This window comes from Aedes albopictus, chromosome 2, assembly GCF_035046485.1.
Source record: "Aedes albopictus strain Foshan chromosome 2, AalbF5, whole genome shotgun sequence".
In the NCBI taxonomy this organism is placed as follows: Eukaryota; Metazoa; Arthropoda; class Insecta; order Diptera; family Culicidae; genus Aedes; species Aedes albopictus.
In genome coordinates this window covers 375,377,311-375,394,437 of record NC_085137.1, presented here as the reverse complement: position 1 = coordinate 375,394,437, position 17,127 = coordinate 375,377,311, and the positions used below count along the sequence as shown (strand labels likewise).

Below are 17,127 nucleotides of genomic sequence, written 5' to 3'. Positions count from 1 at the left end.
ATGCTGCCGTAGGAGTCGCCTGATAAATTTCCAAATCATTTGTCCAATGAATTCTGAAGAGTCATGGTGTAGATATTTTCAAAAATAATAATCTAAATCAATTTCAAATATTATTGCCGAGAAATTATTATAACTTTCGCTCGAATCCGTAACCCCGTCATCTTCAATTACAAGCTTCGCGATAAAGTAATCCAACGTGTGGATCGCATAAAGGATCTCGGTGTTATCCTAGACGATAAGCTGCAGTTTAATTGCCATGTTTCGTACATCGTGGAAAAAGCGTCTCGTACATTGGGGTTCATCTTTCGTATCGCTAAAGACTTCACCAGTGTATACTGCCTCAAATCACTCTATTGCTCGTTGGTTCGATCAATACTTGAGTACTGCTCGGTTGTATGGCATCCTTATTACCAAAATGGGATTGAGAGGATCGAGTCCGTCCAGCGCCGCTTCCTCCGTTACGCTCTTCGCCGTCTGCCTTGGCGTGATCCTCATAGGCTACCCAACTACATAAGTCGATGTCGATTGATTCATCTGGACACACTTCAAGTACGCAGGAACGTCTCTAGGTCACTATTCATAGCAGATGTTTTACAGGGTCGGATTGACTGCTCCGCTATCCTAGAAGCTGTCAATCTAAACGTTCGTCCCAGGGCGCTTCGAAATAATTCTATGTTACGACTACCTTTTCGGCGCACCAATTACGGCCTAAACAGCGCACTATTGGGCATTCAGCGAACTTTCAACAGGGTGGCCTCAGTGTTTGATTTTAATTTAAGTCGTGAAAATGTTCGTCGTAGCTTTTTCTCTTTTTTTTCTAGTTCGGATAACGATTAGTAACACACTTTTCATGTTTTTTTTTTGTACAAATGTATTTGTCTAGTTTTAGTTTTATTCAACCATTGGGACCATTATTGTCTGTTGGTGTTGTCAAATAAAAAAAAAAAAAAAAAAAAAAAAAAAAAAAAAAAAAAAAAAAAAAAAAAAAAAAAATTTCCAAAAGCGTTACCTAATCAAATTCCAAAGAAATTGCCAAAATAGTCCAAGAAAACCTTAAAAATAATTTTATAGAAATTTTTGGATTAAACCAAAAGAATTTGCCGAAAAAAAATCCGCATGCAAAAGGTAATTCGAAAGATTTTGTCAGGAAATTCGTCGAATGAATTTCCAAAGCAAATGCCAAATGAATTAACCATTCATCTTCCATAGGAATTGGTAAATAAGTTTCCAGAAGAGTGTTGATGTTATTCCCAACAAATTAAAAAAAAAAAAAAAAAAAACTAGCAAAAAGTTGCAGACGATTTTTTTAAAACAAATTTCTGTAGAAATTAAAATCTTAAGAAATTCGCAAAGCCATTGCTGCAGCATTGCCGAGAAATGATTAAAGAAGTTTCCAAAGGAACTGCCTAACAATTTCTCAAAAGAATTGCCTCAGATATTTTAATGAGACTTCTAACGGAGATTTACTTGAATTTTTTACCAAAGGAATAGTGAACTCAATTTTAGACACAATATCTGAGACAGTTTCTAAAAGTATTGCCAAAGAAAATTGCTGATGGGATTTCTAAATATTTAAAAAAAGACACTATACACCGTCTTCGGCCAGAGGCCGCACAGACTGAACATTACTAACTTTAGACAACGGACAACGCAATTAACACTCAATGGTCGGGGGGAGGGGGGGGTGTGTTTGTATGTGTTTTGGGTGTTAAACCCCCCCCCCCCTCCCCCCCATTACCGACGCTTCATACACTAGGCGCCCCTCCGTTTTCTGCCGAAATTGGGAAAAAACCCCTCCCTTGGTGCCACTTCTGTGCACGGGTATGCTTCATAGTACTGTACTGTACTGTACTGTACTCATTCTTTAAATATTTCTTCAGAAATTCCTCCAAAAACTCATGCAAGCATTTCTACAAGGATTGCGTCGGGAATTCCTCCAAAAATCCTCGAGAAAATCTTTTAGAAAAAAGGATCTATACAGGTATAACTTTAAGCATGATCTCAGAAATTTATGAAAGATAATTTCCATGCGGAACTCCTATAAGATTCTTTCTTGGAGAAATTTCTAAGGGAACTCTTGGGGAAATTCCTCAAGGTTCATCTGAAAGATTCCTTGAAGGAATTCATGACATAATCCTGAAGGACTTTATGAAGGAATCTGCAGAGGCATTCCTGAACAAATTTTAAAAAAATCCTTGAAAGAATTTCTGAAGGGTTTCGTGAACATTTCTTGAAGAAATGCTTGAAGGAGTTCCTGAAGGAATCATTATTGTAAGTATTCCTAAATCAAACCTTAGACAAATTTCAGAACCAATCTCCGAAAAAAGTTCTAAAGGTAATCTTAAAGAAGTTTTTGTATAAGTCTTTGAAGTAACTGCTAGATAAATCGTAAAATCCCCGAAGGCAAGGTAAGCATTTACTTTGCCCGAAGGAATTCCCGCAGAAACCCATCAAGGAATATAATGAAAAAAAAAAAACTTGGACAGTAATTGTTGATGAACTCGATGGAATACGTTTATTGCACTTATTTTTATATGAGCAAAAAAAAAACAACAAACTATTGTTTTGACGTGACATGTGTTCAGATATTATTTACAGCTTACATGAATTACAGCTTCTCCTTTAAGCTAAGTCAACAGCTATGTTTGCTATGTACTAAACTTCGTAAAATTAAATTTTGAATTCTAACTAATTTTTTCTCGAATTTTGGGGCCCCTGTATGTACAAAGAGTATCCGCAATAATTGGATCACAGAAGTACAGCTGTAGCTCTGTAATGAATCAGTGAAATCGGCTAAAAATTGACTGAGAACTCTTTGGTGTATATTTATTATTTGAGCCAAATTTCATAAAAATCGATGCATTACATTTGCTCGTGGTTAAAAAAAACAAACAGACGTGGTTTTAAGCATTTTGTACAATCATGACCAATTTTCATTCGCATCATAGATTGTTATTTTGTGCTACAATTCAGCGATCTGGGAGGATAATTTCGTAAGTAGTTATGATACTTACAGAGTGGTGTTGATAGGGGTGAGTGTTAGTGAAAATGTTTCGTGTTTTTCATGTGCGATGTTTGCCTATTCATAACTTTTTTGAATGGTTCTTCCAATTTTCATATAATTTTCTCAGCAGGTAGTTGATTATGTGTGTATTATGCCTACAAAATTTGATGTTTATTGGGGTAGAACTTTCAACAGTACAATCGAAACAATAAGGGGTGCTGACTAATTTCTGTCAGAAGGGCAACAATCACGATCCGTTCCAATATAGGGCAGTGGAGGTATTTTGGACCGGGCAGGTATTTTGGCCCACCTAGGGAGTTTTATGATATTTATCACATAATCTCTACTAAATCTTGGTAAATTTTTATTGGAACACGAAAAGTATTCAACTGTGTGATGACACTTATTTTGGATGTCAGTTAAATATGCTGTTCAGTATCAAAAATAGAGAAAATGTTTTCACTTCCAATGAATGTGAATGTATTTAGGGCCATGTAAGAACTTAAAATAAACTGTTCTTATCCTCGATGGAGCGATAATATTTACTAAAATGGTGGTTTGAGGTATGGCCAAAATATGTTCAACATAATCAGATGTGGACATATTTTGGACCACCTGTCAGATCCATCTCTCCAGTTCCTTCTAAAGGGAGAAAACATTCATGCCAATGTAATGTACTCTGAAAACAGATAAATAGGATAAGTTGAGACCTCCCGTGATCTGGGTTGTTATACGTTTATTTCACAATGAGATTGTTGTGGGTTCGATTTGTTCTAACAACTTTTCGCCAAGTTGAAGTTTTCAGGTGCTCAGTCATCTAGTAGTTTAGAAAAGTTGTTCTTCTCGGAAATTAGTTGATGACTGAGACAATGTGTTATCTAATGTATGTTTGAGAAATTACGTATCATTCTCAAATTACTTTATTTTTGATGGCCTTTCCACTCATTAAAATATGTGTGGAACGCCTTTACATTTAGCAAAATCACTAGACTTTCACACTTCCTATGAAGCGTTACGTAATTTATACATGGTGATCCCCAAGTAACCAGTAAGCATTTAAAATTAGCATTCCTGCAGCATTATAGTTGCTCTTATGATAAGGCATTTAATGCTAATTGACCGTATATACTCCTCTAGTGCTACCCAACGGTCGGTTTTGGCAAAATAACGGGCTGTCTGAGTGCAACACCTTCCAGGAACGTCGTATCAAAATGTCAAAGAAGCGTAACGCTGGTAACGCTTCGTCGAGCTAAACAAATCAAAAATAGATTTACGTCTGTTTGTCGCTCTCTCGGCCTTCCCGTTTCCTCCACACTTCTGTTGATTTAGGTGGAACTTTTTTTGAAAGTTTTTGTAGCTTTTGGTGTTTGAACTAACGATCCGCTGATTCCTGAATCATTTATGCTTCTCGAGTTTCTGCTACACGCTCCAGGGTAGGCTACAGCTGTTCCGATGGCGTGCGTTGATTTTAACACCAATATAAAGAAGTGAGTGGAAAGCAGCTTTAGTTACAACACCTCAAAAATTGTTTTCAAAGAGATGTACCGTTACACATTACACCCTTTCGATTTACCACATAATTCCCGCTCCTTAATAATTTAATGATCCGCCAAAGCATCCAACGGTTTGCCACATATTTTTCGAAGAAGTCTTGGATGAAATGAAAAATGATAATTTTGCGATGGCCATGTTCCTAATGAATTAACTACATCGACTGTTTTCCTACTCTCCGCATCGACCAATGCGGCGCTAGCTTCTATGCGCGAAAAATCGCTAAAAATAAATCGCAAAAATATTGTAAGGTGAATAGCATCTAAAGGCAATTTTATCGAAGTGGAATACATTATTCGAAAAAAATATTCGGTAGTGGTTGTGCACAATGGTGACTACTATTAAGCCTACCCAATATTTTTTCAGTAAAAGCTTTCTATTTCAAGTAATTCAAGTTTAGATGCTTTTCACCATACAAAACAAAATGGATTTACTCCTGCTGATCAACTGTGGGTATGCGCCAAGCGGGTAGTCCATTCAAAGCAGCTGTGCAATGTTTGCTGCGAAGCTTTGGATGAGAAAGAGAAAAACGAATATGCAACTCAGATATACAAATTTATGAACAGAGGCATAGACTCTGTAAGAGAGAGACAACATGCGTTGTCAAACGCATAACATATCTCTCATACTCTTTGCTCTTAGCATTTCAATAGCAGTTAAAAAGCATTCTGAATGCTTCCAAGCGAAAACACGTCAAGCATCTGAAATGCTAATCAACAGCCAAAAGCTTTTGAACAGCACAGTTTATGCTAATTCAAGGCAGCTATGCATTTGAACTGCTTATGTAGGGCATCAACCAGTTCAAATGCATAATACGATCTGCTCTACGGCTTGTTCAAATGCTTAGTGGTTACCTGGGTAAATACTAAAAAATAACCAACTTTTTATCACATTCGCTTTCGCAACAAGTTGTCTAAGAAATTCGTTCATTAAAACCTAGGAAAAATCCACAACATTTTTTTTTGAGAACATAATTTATTCTTTCAGTTCATTCGATTCTTCAGATGGCAAACCTTGTCGTACGAATGCAGTAAACAGTAGTTAAGGTGAATATATAACGAAGCCACACCTCGAATTTTCAAGGGCACAAATCTGATGAACCGAATGTCGGTCTGCGCTGAAAAGTTGATCGATTGGTTGGACCCCACTGGTGGGGACTGAACGATCAACTTTTCAGCGAAACCCAACATTCGGTTCATCAGATTTGTGATCTTGAAAATTCGAGGTGCGGCTTCGTCATATCTTCACCTTAAGACATTCGTTTACTCAATGTTAGTTGTGTTGTGGAGAAATTAGAAACAACAATTTTTGCTTTGAAAAGGCTCGCAATGATGATTCTTTATCAAATATTCCAGTGTAAATTACTTTCACCAATCCAGAAATATGTTTTTCTTATCGATACAGTAACTTTTATTATGTTTGAAAATCAAATATTTTATTTGTAATATTTGTTTCTGTTCTAGTTTGCTACATTTTTCGACCGCTTTGTGCAGCTTCAAATTTTAATCATCTAGTTTACAGAGCCCTTTTTTTAATTTCAGGAAAAATATCAACAAAGTTGGCATTATTTGCTTCGTTAGAATGTTTACTACAAGATCAAGAAGAAACTTTTTTGGATATTGTTCTCAAAATGAGAAATCCCTACACAAATTTCAGAAAAAGATGGCTGGTGAAATACTGTAAGGAATCCTCGGATAAGTCCTAAACCAATAGTTGGAGGAAACCCTTGAAGCATTTCAGGGGAATTTTCGAATGAATCCCATGACATTTTTTTTTGGAAGAATCCATGTAAGACTTTCTAAAGAAACACCCTGAAGACATCCCTGAAAAAACTCCTAAATGAATCTCTGGAGGAGTTCCTGAAGAAATCCAAGGATAGCTTTTCGGGGAAAAATCTCAAGATGAATTCCTGAAAGAATCGAAGGACGAGTTTTTGAAAGATTTCATAAGCTGCAGGGGTATTTTTGAAGGAATTCGAGGATGAACTTCTGAAGGATTTCTTGAAGAAAATTGTGAAAGAATTCCTGGATGACTTCTTGAATAATTTCCAAGCTCCTGTATGCATTCCTCTAAAATTTGCTTAAAGAACTCCAATACATATCGCTGGAGAAATTCCTATGGAGGCATCCCTGGAGAAGCTCTTGGGTGATGATGGAATGTTTTTTGTCGCTAATACCGAAGAAGTGCAGTCAGTCCATCAGAACGTGGTCGATTTGCGATTTCGTCTGCTGTGGTGATCTCCAGGTGTAAGGATTAGGGAGATGCTACGCATGGTATGGTGCTCCCAATGCAGTTGAGATATCAGCAGTACCACGTACGGAGTTTCGAATCGCATGCCCTTTTTCATCTCTGGGGCCGTTGCCATTGATTTCCATTCGTATTATTCTGCTGCTAATATTCCGTTGCAATTGGTTTTCACAGTTGATTCGCAGGGCCGGATACCACCCCTAGAAAGTCGTGTGCGAAATTCAACTGTTATAATAATGAACTCGTGCCGAAACTCAATGGGTGCCAATGTCACAATTTAACACGAAAAACAGTTCTAGCATAGCATAGCATAAGCGATTGTACACATCCTGGGTGGCTATACAATGCTCAGCTTCATATGTTTTGAAAAATCTAGCATGTAGTGTCGCTAAAATACGCTTGGGACTGAAGCCTTTTTCTACGTGTTGGTCGAAACAAGCATCACATTGTATATCTGGCCACGTCCTTACAATCGCTAGGAAAGGGTAGGAATGTTAGTTTAACGTCTACTTGAAGATACAGGGTACCCAAACTATCTCCTAGACGTTAAGGAAAAGGAATTTGTGTTAGTAGGGCAGCCAATCAATGTTTGACAAACACAATATTGAAGAGGAAAAAATAAATAAACAAATAAAAACAGAAATCGTTCGCATTAAAAGCCAAAACATTTAAAAACAGAAACATCACAAAAACACACCAAGTTTCAATCCATGCTTCCACTTTAGGCAGGAAAATAGCAAAATTGAAACTTGATGTGGTAGATCTTACGCCGTAACGCAACCACCCACGGGATAATGGAAGTTTAAAATTAAAATATATAAACATAAAACAATAATCATATTTTCAAAAAGTACATCAAATTGGGATCGTGGAACGTTTCTACATTATTGCCTGATCACTATAGGCAGTAAATAGTAGGATCAAAATTTGATGTGGTAGATCTTAATCCGTAACGTACCGTTTCTAAGGTGATCTACACACGTTACGGGGAAACAATTTAACACGAAACACAGTTCTAGCGTAAAAAAAAATGATTCAGCTAATACACTCCTCATTGAACTTTTGTTTCAGATCCAATAAAATATGGACGGTTTAGAAAACCTAAAGCACACCGATCAACTTCTGGTACGTCGTCACAGGGAATCGTTGGAAATGGAAGAGGGCCCCCCTTTGACAAACCAGTATTTGATAGAAAACGTGCCCGACGAAACCATTTACCGGGCAGCAGAGGGTCCAGCATTTTGGGCTCGTACCTGTTTCGGCCACAATAGACCCTTTGAGTTGGCCCTGCTGGACAATGAACGGCGAAAAGCAATGGTGTTCCGGCGGCCTCTGTTTTACAAATCTTGGCGATTCCTCTGCCGACTGAAACGGATGGATGTCTTTGGGCCGCATGGCGAGCACGTTGGACGAATTCAGCAGGGTTGGTTTTTCGGAAGGCCTCGGTTCATTGTGATGAATTCCTCTGGAGAGAGGATACTACGAATCGAAGGGCCTTGGCTGGTGTTTGATGTGTTTGCTGATGTGAAGTTCAATGTATGGCGAGGATTAACTGTCGACATAAAATGTTTTACTATAAATTACTTCCATTTCCAGATTGTAACTATGGACGGTGAAGTGGTGGGTGAAGCTGTGAAGAAGAAAACTGGATGTACATGTCGCGAAGAGCCCCATCATTTCGGAATCACGTTTTCCAAAGATTTGGAAGCCGCCACCAAGGCTATACTAATTGGTGCATTGATTTTGATTGTGAGTATTTCAAAAATGTACCTTGATTACGTATTGGTAATTGTATTTTCACAGGACTTTGCTGTGTTCAACAACACCAGACGAATAGATCTGACAACCCTTTTTTTAATGTGAAAAATTGAATGGTAGCCGTTTATAATTGATGCTTCCGCCAACACGATTCGGAAATATACAGTATTGGAACCAATAACAGCAGCTACCATGGTTTTGAAATACTTACATCCATAAAACTAGCTAAACTTTCAACATCTACAAATGCTGAACTTCAACTAACGTTTAAGGATCAAGCTCATTAGAGTGGCCGCCACTATGGCCGACTTTTGAACCTACTCACGATTTTATGAGCATGGTGGCGCTATCTGTTCATTTTATAGCGGCCGTTTTAGTTATTTTAGTGATCCATTCTCATGAAAACCCAAACCAGATCTTCTTATTTAAAGCTTATGGCGACGGAGCAAATCTATCTATATATATATAAATGAATTTGAAGTCCCTTTGAGGCAACAAAACTCACGAACGGCTGAACCGATCGGGATGACTCTTGCATGGTTAGATTCGTATTCATGGTGGCTGTGTTTATATGTAAAAAAAAAGTTAAGAAAATGAACTAAAATGTAAGAAAGTAGACAAAATGCTGAATTTTCATGAGCTGGGAAGAAAATCAACACGATCGAAACGAAACCAATCTAGAGTGCGGTGCTGTTTTGAGCTCAACATTTGTCAAACCACCACAAGACGGCAAGACAAAGTTTGCCGGGACAACTAGTACAAAATAAAAATTACACTATCGTAAGTTGTTTACATCTTAAGATTTGTGCATTATTGAACTGGGATTCAAAAACGTTTGTTCTTAACTCTTTCGGTTCGCCCAAATTGTAGTCCCTATTATGAGTCCAGAAAATTCCATGACAGCATAGAATTATTCGTTTTGCTACTCCGTGATTGACCAGAACTATCAAAACTGCAGAGCCCAAGGAATCAACAAACGGTTCTTGGAAGTAGCTTACCGTCCTCAATGTGCACGAAATTTCAAACTTTATTTTGTCAATAAAAGCGCCGGTTTCAGTGACCAAACTGAAACGAGTTAATTAATGAAAAATAGTTGCATAATGTTCCCCAGGTAACCAATAAGCATTTGAATAAGCCATATTTCTGTTTAATATCTGCATTCGGCCTGCTTATTGCCGTATCATAGCAGGTCGACTGCTAAACTGCCCTATGTAAACAATTCAAATGTTACTAAAAATTTGACGGCAGTTTCGTAGCAATTTAAATGCACGGTATGTTTTGGTCAACAGGCATCATAACTGCTACTTTATTGCCATGAAACTGCTAACAGAGACGGGTGATGCTAAAACCACAACACATTTTCACTTTTTAATTTACGTGCAACGGCTGTAGAAGTCATCATTATTCGCATGTCCAGTCAATAATAGATAACAACGAAGAAAATCAATGGGAAAACATGCTTTGACAACTTAATTCCATGATTGGCTTCCTATAAAATCGATCTTATTATCAGCACCTGCTGAGTTCATAACATAACGAAGCAACTGCCGCCGGTGTAATACTCATGCCCTTAATATTGTGGATTTACCGGCTACTTGTATTCTACCGGTCGCTTCAGCATGGCCCCCAAAGTAGCCGTTTTATAAAAAGAGTAACCTAAAAATGTTTTTAAATATTTTTTTTGTATGCGCTATTCCTCGTTGCCACTAGCTATTCAGCGACATTCATTTTTTGACAATCAAGTTGATTTTTATATGAAAACGGCTATTTTATAACGGCTACTCAAGTAACCGGTAGAATACAAGTAGCCGGTAAATCCACAATAGATCAAAAATCCAACGCGCTTTATCTGATCATCTATAGCTTACCCTGTAGCGCGGTCAGGCCCGGATTAAGGATTGTGGGGGCCCGGGGCCCAAGCGGATGTGGAGGCCCCTCGGAGAGATGACCAATTTTTTTTCCCTTATTTTCGAACAGTACTTGAGCAATATGAAAAATAAAGCTAATGATAGCAACCAAAAAAGGTTTTTGTGGGGGCCCCTAAAATGTGAAAGCACCAAAAAAAATACAGCAACAGCAGTTCAGGACGTGCCCCAAGCCTCAAAAGTTCCACAGGAGAGTGAGAAAAAAGTAGAGAAAAGGAAGCCGTAAAATGAGCAGGGGAAATTATTTGTTTTTATTTTTGACAATCTGGGGGATAGGAGGGATAAGCATTTAATCAGCCGTATATTGGGTCAAAACTTGCATTTAATTAGCACCAATGGCGCATATACACTCCCGTGCAAAAGTTTGGGGTCACCCCCTCAAAAACGTGGAAATGTTTTTCGGTCATATCTCAGTCATCTTTCATTCAATCCACTCGTTCTTAGACTCTATTGAAAGATAGAGTTAGATTTGATTCGTAGGTACTTTTCTCAAATTTTATATGATTTTTTTAGTATAAAAAGTTTACCTAAACTTACATGTTTTTACTAAATCTGTACGAAATATTGTTTTCCGTTTGATTCAAAATTGGGTCGACCAAATTTTAAAATTAATGTTGCATTAGAATAGGGTTACCATATTGTTTACACATGAAAAGAGTACATTCAAGAATTCTGATAAAAGAGTACAAAAGAGTACAGTAATCGAGTAAATATTGATTTTTTTTTCGATTAAATACTGTTTGACACTCTTGAAGTTTTTTATATTTAAATTCCGTAAACCATGCTTGACACCTAAAGGTAGGTAAATTTTCAAACGAAGTGAAAAACTAAAGTCGTGTCTACTTAATACATCACTGGATAGTTATTACAGCAGTTTATAATCACACATTGTTTCAGTATGCATGCCAACTATTGACCAAACGAAATACTTGTGTGTAAGTGATTTGTTTTCAAATTCCTTCCGTTAAGAATTAGCGAGAACTGTCATTTTTTTTGTTCTAGACTAAGTTAAGGTAGAAAATGATGATGATGATGATATTGTTCTACCATCTATTGTAGCAAGGCAGCTGCCTATAGCACTGGAATAATCTGAAAAGCGATTTGATGAAGATTGTGCTGTTGTTAGTGGTCAGTCATTCTCCTGTATGAAGGGCCAAAAAGGATTGTGCGGACCCGCAAGCAGAGACACTTGCGCGAAACCCGCTTCAGGGGAAAAGAATCTCCTTCCAGAAGGGAGTTCTCACGAACAACTGCAAAATCAAGCCCTCGATTGACAGAATACTCCCAATAGATGGGGTCGAAGAGCCCGCCCTCAATCCACGAAATGTTAACAACAAGGAGGAGGCAGTTCCAAGCTCCTGTCCAAATCGTTTCAATCGGGTGCCCTGATGGTCCCTCCCTTTCCCAATATATGATGAGATATGTATATGTAATGTATGTCAGTGTGTGTTGTGTATGTTTTATTATACATTTGTTTGAAAAACAATCATAATCATGGTTATTAAGCATTTATAAACAAAACATTTACCTGATTACTCCTGAAATAAAATGTGGATTAGCAACAAAACATTAAAAAAAACAAAGCACATCAAATCTCGATCCTGGAATGTCTGCTCACCACTGATCGGCCACTTTAGGCATGAAAACAATAACAAGATAGAAATTTGATGTGGTGGTAGATCTTACGCCGCAACGCACCATTCTAAGGTGATCTACCGACGTTACGGGGCACTAAGTTAAGGTAGAAAATGGTATATAAAATCCATACTAAATAAGCTAAGTTCATTATATAAAGTGCGAAAGAGGATAGAGGTGAGATAAAAATGACTAATTCGTGAATTCTACCCTATATAACTGTAAGTGTTAAAACCACAAATACATCATTACCCCAACTTTAATTTTAAAATTTGGTCGACCCAATTTTAAATTACACGGAAAACAATTTTTCGTACAGATTTAGGAAAAACATGTAAGTTTAGGTAAACTTTTTATACTAAAAATTTCATATAAAGTTTATAAAAAGTACCTACGAATCAAATCTAACTCCTTATCTTTCGATAGAGTCTGAGAACGACTGGATTAAATGAAAGATGACTGAGACATGACCGAAAAACATTTCCATGTTTTTGAGGGGGTGACCCCAAACTTTTGCACGGGAGTGTACAGGGGATGGCCAAAATGTTTGGGATAGGCAACTTTTTTTCTCACTCAAAAAAATTCAACATTCTGAAACTTTTCATAGAGTGCATCAAAAAATCTCAAATTTTGACAGTTTGTCAACCTATTATATGTGCATCATTGGTACAAATTTGGGCTCGATTGAATAATTTTTCGCGAAGTTAGAACCGTTCGGGTGAAACACTATTTTGTAGACATCTTATTTTTGAACTGTCATATCTCGAAAACGAGTGAACCGAATTGAATGATTTTTTAACGTTTATCAACAATATATTGATACCACTAGTTTACAGCATTTTTGAACTCGGTAAGCTGATGATCATTTTTGGTGTAGAATCATACCCTGAGTTCGAAAACGTGAAGGAAAAAAATTACAGTAGAGCGGAAATTTTTTCAACTTTTCATACAAGGTTGATGATTTGAAATCGATTTTTGTTATATTTTTAAGCAACGTCGCTCACTTCAAACATCTCATTCTTCGTGATCAATGCTCCGATTGAGCTGAATTTTTTACTGTAACTTGCCTACATATGATATGTTGAGAAAGAATTTTTAGATTGTTTTTTTCTCATTGAAAAAAAAATACATTTCTTGATATATTTTTGGAAATTTGGCTAAAATTTAAGAAGATCGTCCCTGAAACTCGCCAGTATCTTGAATTTCATCAATCTGACGCAAAACCTGCATTCAGATGATCAAATGGTATTGTATTCAGCTTATAATTTATGGAAAAAGATTTGAAATTGGTTGAACAAAACGCAAGATATTTGAATTTTGGTAAATTCCATATTTTTAAAAGTCGTAAAACTCGATATTGAGCTAAAACTCAAAAATTGCTCTACTTTATTTTTTTTAAAGTACGGTTTAGAAAACAGCACTAAATTGTGCTTCTAAAATTTCGGTCGTTGACAGAAGTTCACGACTTTCATTTTATTTTGTAAACTAGTATACTTGATCCGACGTTATAAAATGTACTATTTTCTCACGACGAATTAAGTTATACCGGGTTGAAATTTTTACCCATATAGAGGAAAATAAGTCAAATTTACAATACCACACAAAAATTATTAAATGTGTTCTTCCTTCAATCTAAATAGGCTCTAATATATCTGATTAAAGATAATTTGAGAACAGAATTGGAAAATCTTTGGATATCAACACTAAAATTCATTGACATTGATGTAAAAAAATTACATTTTTTCAAGAAAAATCCAAAAAGTGTCAATCCATGATAACTTTTTTCATCATTTAAAAAGGACCTATGTTTTAATAGTTTGTGAAGCATTTACATATTGTTAGTATACGTTCAAAATTTCATTCAATTCGGTTCACTGGTTTCCAAGACATGACAGCTCAAAAATGAGTTGTCTAAAAAATAGTGTTTTACTCGAACAGTTCTAACTTTGCGAAATATTAATCAATCAAGCCCAAATTTGTACCAATGATGCACATATAGTAGGTTGAGAAACAGTCAAAATTTGAGATTTTTTGATGCACTCTATGGAAAGTTATAGCATGTTGAACTTTTTTGTGAGAGAAAAAAAAGTTGCCTATCCCAAACATTTTGGCCATCCTATGTAGGTCAGTTTAACTTAATCAAGTGTTTACCGAGTACAGGTCGGACTCGATTATACGGAGTCGGATTCTGGCGCTTCCCAAAATAATATCTCGAAAACGGAATCTTGTAATGTGCTGAAATTTTGATAGATTACTAATCAAAGTTGGCTTGAAAAAATATCAAATTTTCAGCTTGATAGAGCTTTCCGTTTCCAAGTTACAATGCCATGTTTGAGAAGGATCAGAATCCGACTCCGGATAATCGAGTCTGACCTGTACTCGGAAACGCAGTTGCGTAAAAACTGGATAATTGCATATCAAATGAAACGGTGAAATGACAGACGAGATTGCCATTTCATTTTTACTGAAAGTAGCAAACATCGAATAAAACGCATAAGGCGAAACCATATAGGTGTTGATAAAAGCTAAGACATCTAGATAGAAATCAAACCTACCAAAATAAAGTTCTTGGACTAAAGCTGTTATTTTAAGCTAAAGCTTGATCTGAACTGTCATAACCATAGCCACTACCCAAACTACACACTTAGAAAAAATGACGGATTACGGTAAAATTTTACCGTAATCTCAACAGCTGAAAGTACGGTAAAAAGTTCGGTGATTTTTCAAACCACCGAACGTACTGCGAATCTCAGGAAAGTGCATCTGTCAAAATTACCGGAACGTTCGGTACTTTTTACAAATTTACCGTAAAAATCGCAGAACGTTCGGTATGTTTGTTTACAACTGAATTCTCAATATCACTGAACGTACGGTAAATTTTACAAATTTACGGCGATTTTATGCGAGCACAAAAAAAAAACAATATTTTCATAAAAAACGTCGATGATGAGATTGAATACATGACCATCTGATCAGGAACCACACTTGCTGCCACTGTACAAGAGAGTCTTGCTTGGAGATGATGCGCAAATTGTAATAGAACTGATGCTCGAAGCTGCCGGCGTGGCTGTCAAACGCATTTTACAGTAGTACGGTAAAATAATCCCATCACCGATCTGTTCGGTAAAATATTCACAGGTCTCCTGTAAATTTGTCTGATTCCACCGGTTCTTCGGTGATTTCTTAAATTTCACCGATTTTCTCCTGCAATTTCATCGATTTCGCCGTAATACTGTAGTTTGCTTGTTTACAGACCAGTTTCGGTGATTTTTTTCACCGAATACTGTAATTTATTCTAAGTGTGTAGGCATGATCAAACTCTAAAATAACACCACAAGAAAATAACAGCAGCGATAAAAAAAAACAATTCGGTATCTATTGAAGAACGCCAGAGGCGAAGGTACACAGAGGACACTGTGTAAAACGCATACTGCGAAGAGCCCTATAGGTGATTATTAAAGCTAATAAACAACATACTAACAATCCTACTCTTATTGAGCCTCGCAGTTGAGGTTTAGGAAGGATTGATGATTGTCTCGGAGAAACACAAGATCACCTGCACTATTGCTCCGGTTAGCGCAGTAAGGGCAGAATACTGTGGAGCAGGGATGCCAGATGATTTTTTAAAAAATCTGTATCACTCTTTTCAAAAATCTGTATCCCATACAAAATTTTGGAGAAAAATCTGTATCCCATACAAAAATAAAATGGCCCGTCTTTCTCAAATATCTGTATTTCATATAAAACAGAATCTGTATAAAAGCTCAAAAATCTGATGATGATTAACCTTTCAAAAATCTGTATAATACAGATAAATCTGTATACAGGGGGTGGCCAAAATGTTTACGATAGGCAATTTTTTTCCCCACAAAAAAATTCAACATGCTGTAACTTTTCATAGAGTGCATCAAAAAATCTCAAATTTTGACATTTTATCAACCTGTTATATGTGCCTCATTGGTACAAATTTAGGCTCGATTGAATTGTTTTTCACGAAGTTAGAACCGTTTGGGTAAAACACTAATTTTTAGACAACTCATTTTGAACTGCATATCTCGGAAACCAGTGAACCGAATTGAATGATTTTTTAACGTTTATCAACAAAGTATTGATACTTAATACAACGTTTTAAAATGTAATATTTTTTTCACGGCGAATTAAGTTATACCGGGTTGAAATTTTTACCCATATAGAGGAAAATTAGTCAAATTTACAATACCACACAAAAATTTATTTTTTTTTTTATTTTTTTCAACATTCAAAAAGTATCTATGTTTTAATAGTTTGTGAAGCATTTGTATATTGTTAATGTACGTTTAAAATTTCATCCAATTCGGTTCACTGGTTTCCGAGATATGACAGTTCAAAAATGAGCTGTCTAAAAAATAGTGTTTTACCCGAACGGTTCTAACTTTGCGAAAGATTAATCAAGCCCAAATTTGTACCAATGATGCACATATAATAGATTGACAAACAAACGTAATTTGAGATTTTTTTTATGCACTCTATGAAAAGTTATAGCATGTTGAACTTTTTTGTGAGAGAAAAAAAAGTTGCCTCTCCCAAACATTTTGGCAATTCCCTGTATATGGCATCTCTGCTGTGGAGGGCGCCCAAGTACTCCACAGGCTCCGTTAAGCGGTTAGGATTTATGGATTTATTAGACCCCCTAACCTAAACATTCATTCCTAGGCACGGTAAGCGAATCTGGAGGGCCCATATAGCCGAGGCGGTAAACGCACGGGTATTCAGCATGACCATGCTGAGGGTGACGGGTTCGATTCCCGGTCGGTCCAGGATCTTTTCGTAAAGGAAATTTCCTTGACTTCCTTGGGCATAGAGTATCTTCGTGCCTGCCAGAGGCGCCTCGTCCACATGTTCGACCTGTTCTTGGAACGGGTATAGGCTAAGAATAAAACTCGTAAAATAATCTTTAAGTAGATATACCAAAAGAATAAACTAAATTTAAAACTCCCACCGCACATACCCCATAACAACTTGCACACA

At 36.7% G+C, this 17,127-nt stretch overlaps 1 protein-coding gene across 1 annotated transcript; it reads left to right on the top strand.

Moving 5' to 3' along the window:
• The first annotated feature begins 7,123 nt into the window (after window positions 1-7,123).
• Window positions 7,124-16,311, top strand: LOC109425645 (phospholipid scramblase 2). The gene is made up of 3 exons (XM_019700884.3): window positions 7,124-8,338; window positions 8,399-8,551; window positions 8,606-16,311. The coding sequence occupies exons 1-3, from the start codon at window positions 7,886-7,888 to the stop codon at window positions 8,663-8,665; spliced, it is 666 nt and encodes a 221-aa protein (XP_019556429.3). The 5' UTR covers window positions 7,124-7,885; the 3' UTR covers window positions 8,666-16,311.
• The last annotated feature ends 816 nt before the right edge of the window (window positions 16,312-17,127 follow it).

Excerpts from the sequence above, each read along its gene's own strand:
- LOC109425645 (XM_019700884.3), top strand. The coding sequence starts at position 7,886 with ATGGACGGTTTAGAAAACCTAAAGCACACCGATCAACTTCTGGTACGT. Across the intron at positions 8,339-8,398 it reads TTGCTGATGTGAAGTTCAAT|ATTGTAACTATGGACGGTGA; the intron begins GTATGGCGAGGA and ends TTCCATTTCCAG. Across the intron at positions 8,552-8,605 it reads TTGGTGCATTGATTTTGATT|GACTTTGCTGTGTTCAACAA; the intron begins GTGAGTATTTCA and ends GTATTTTCACAG.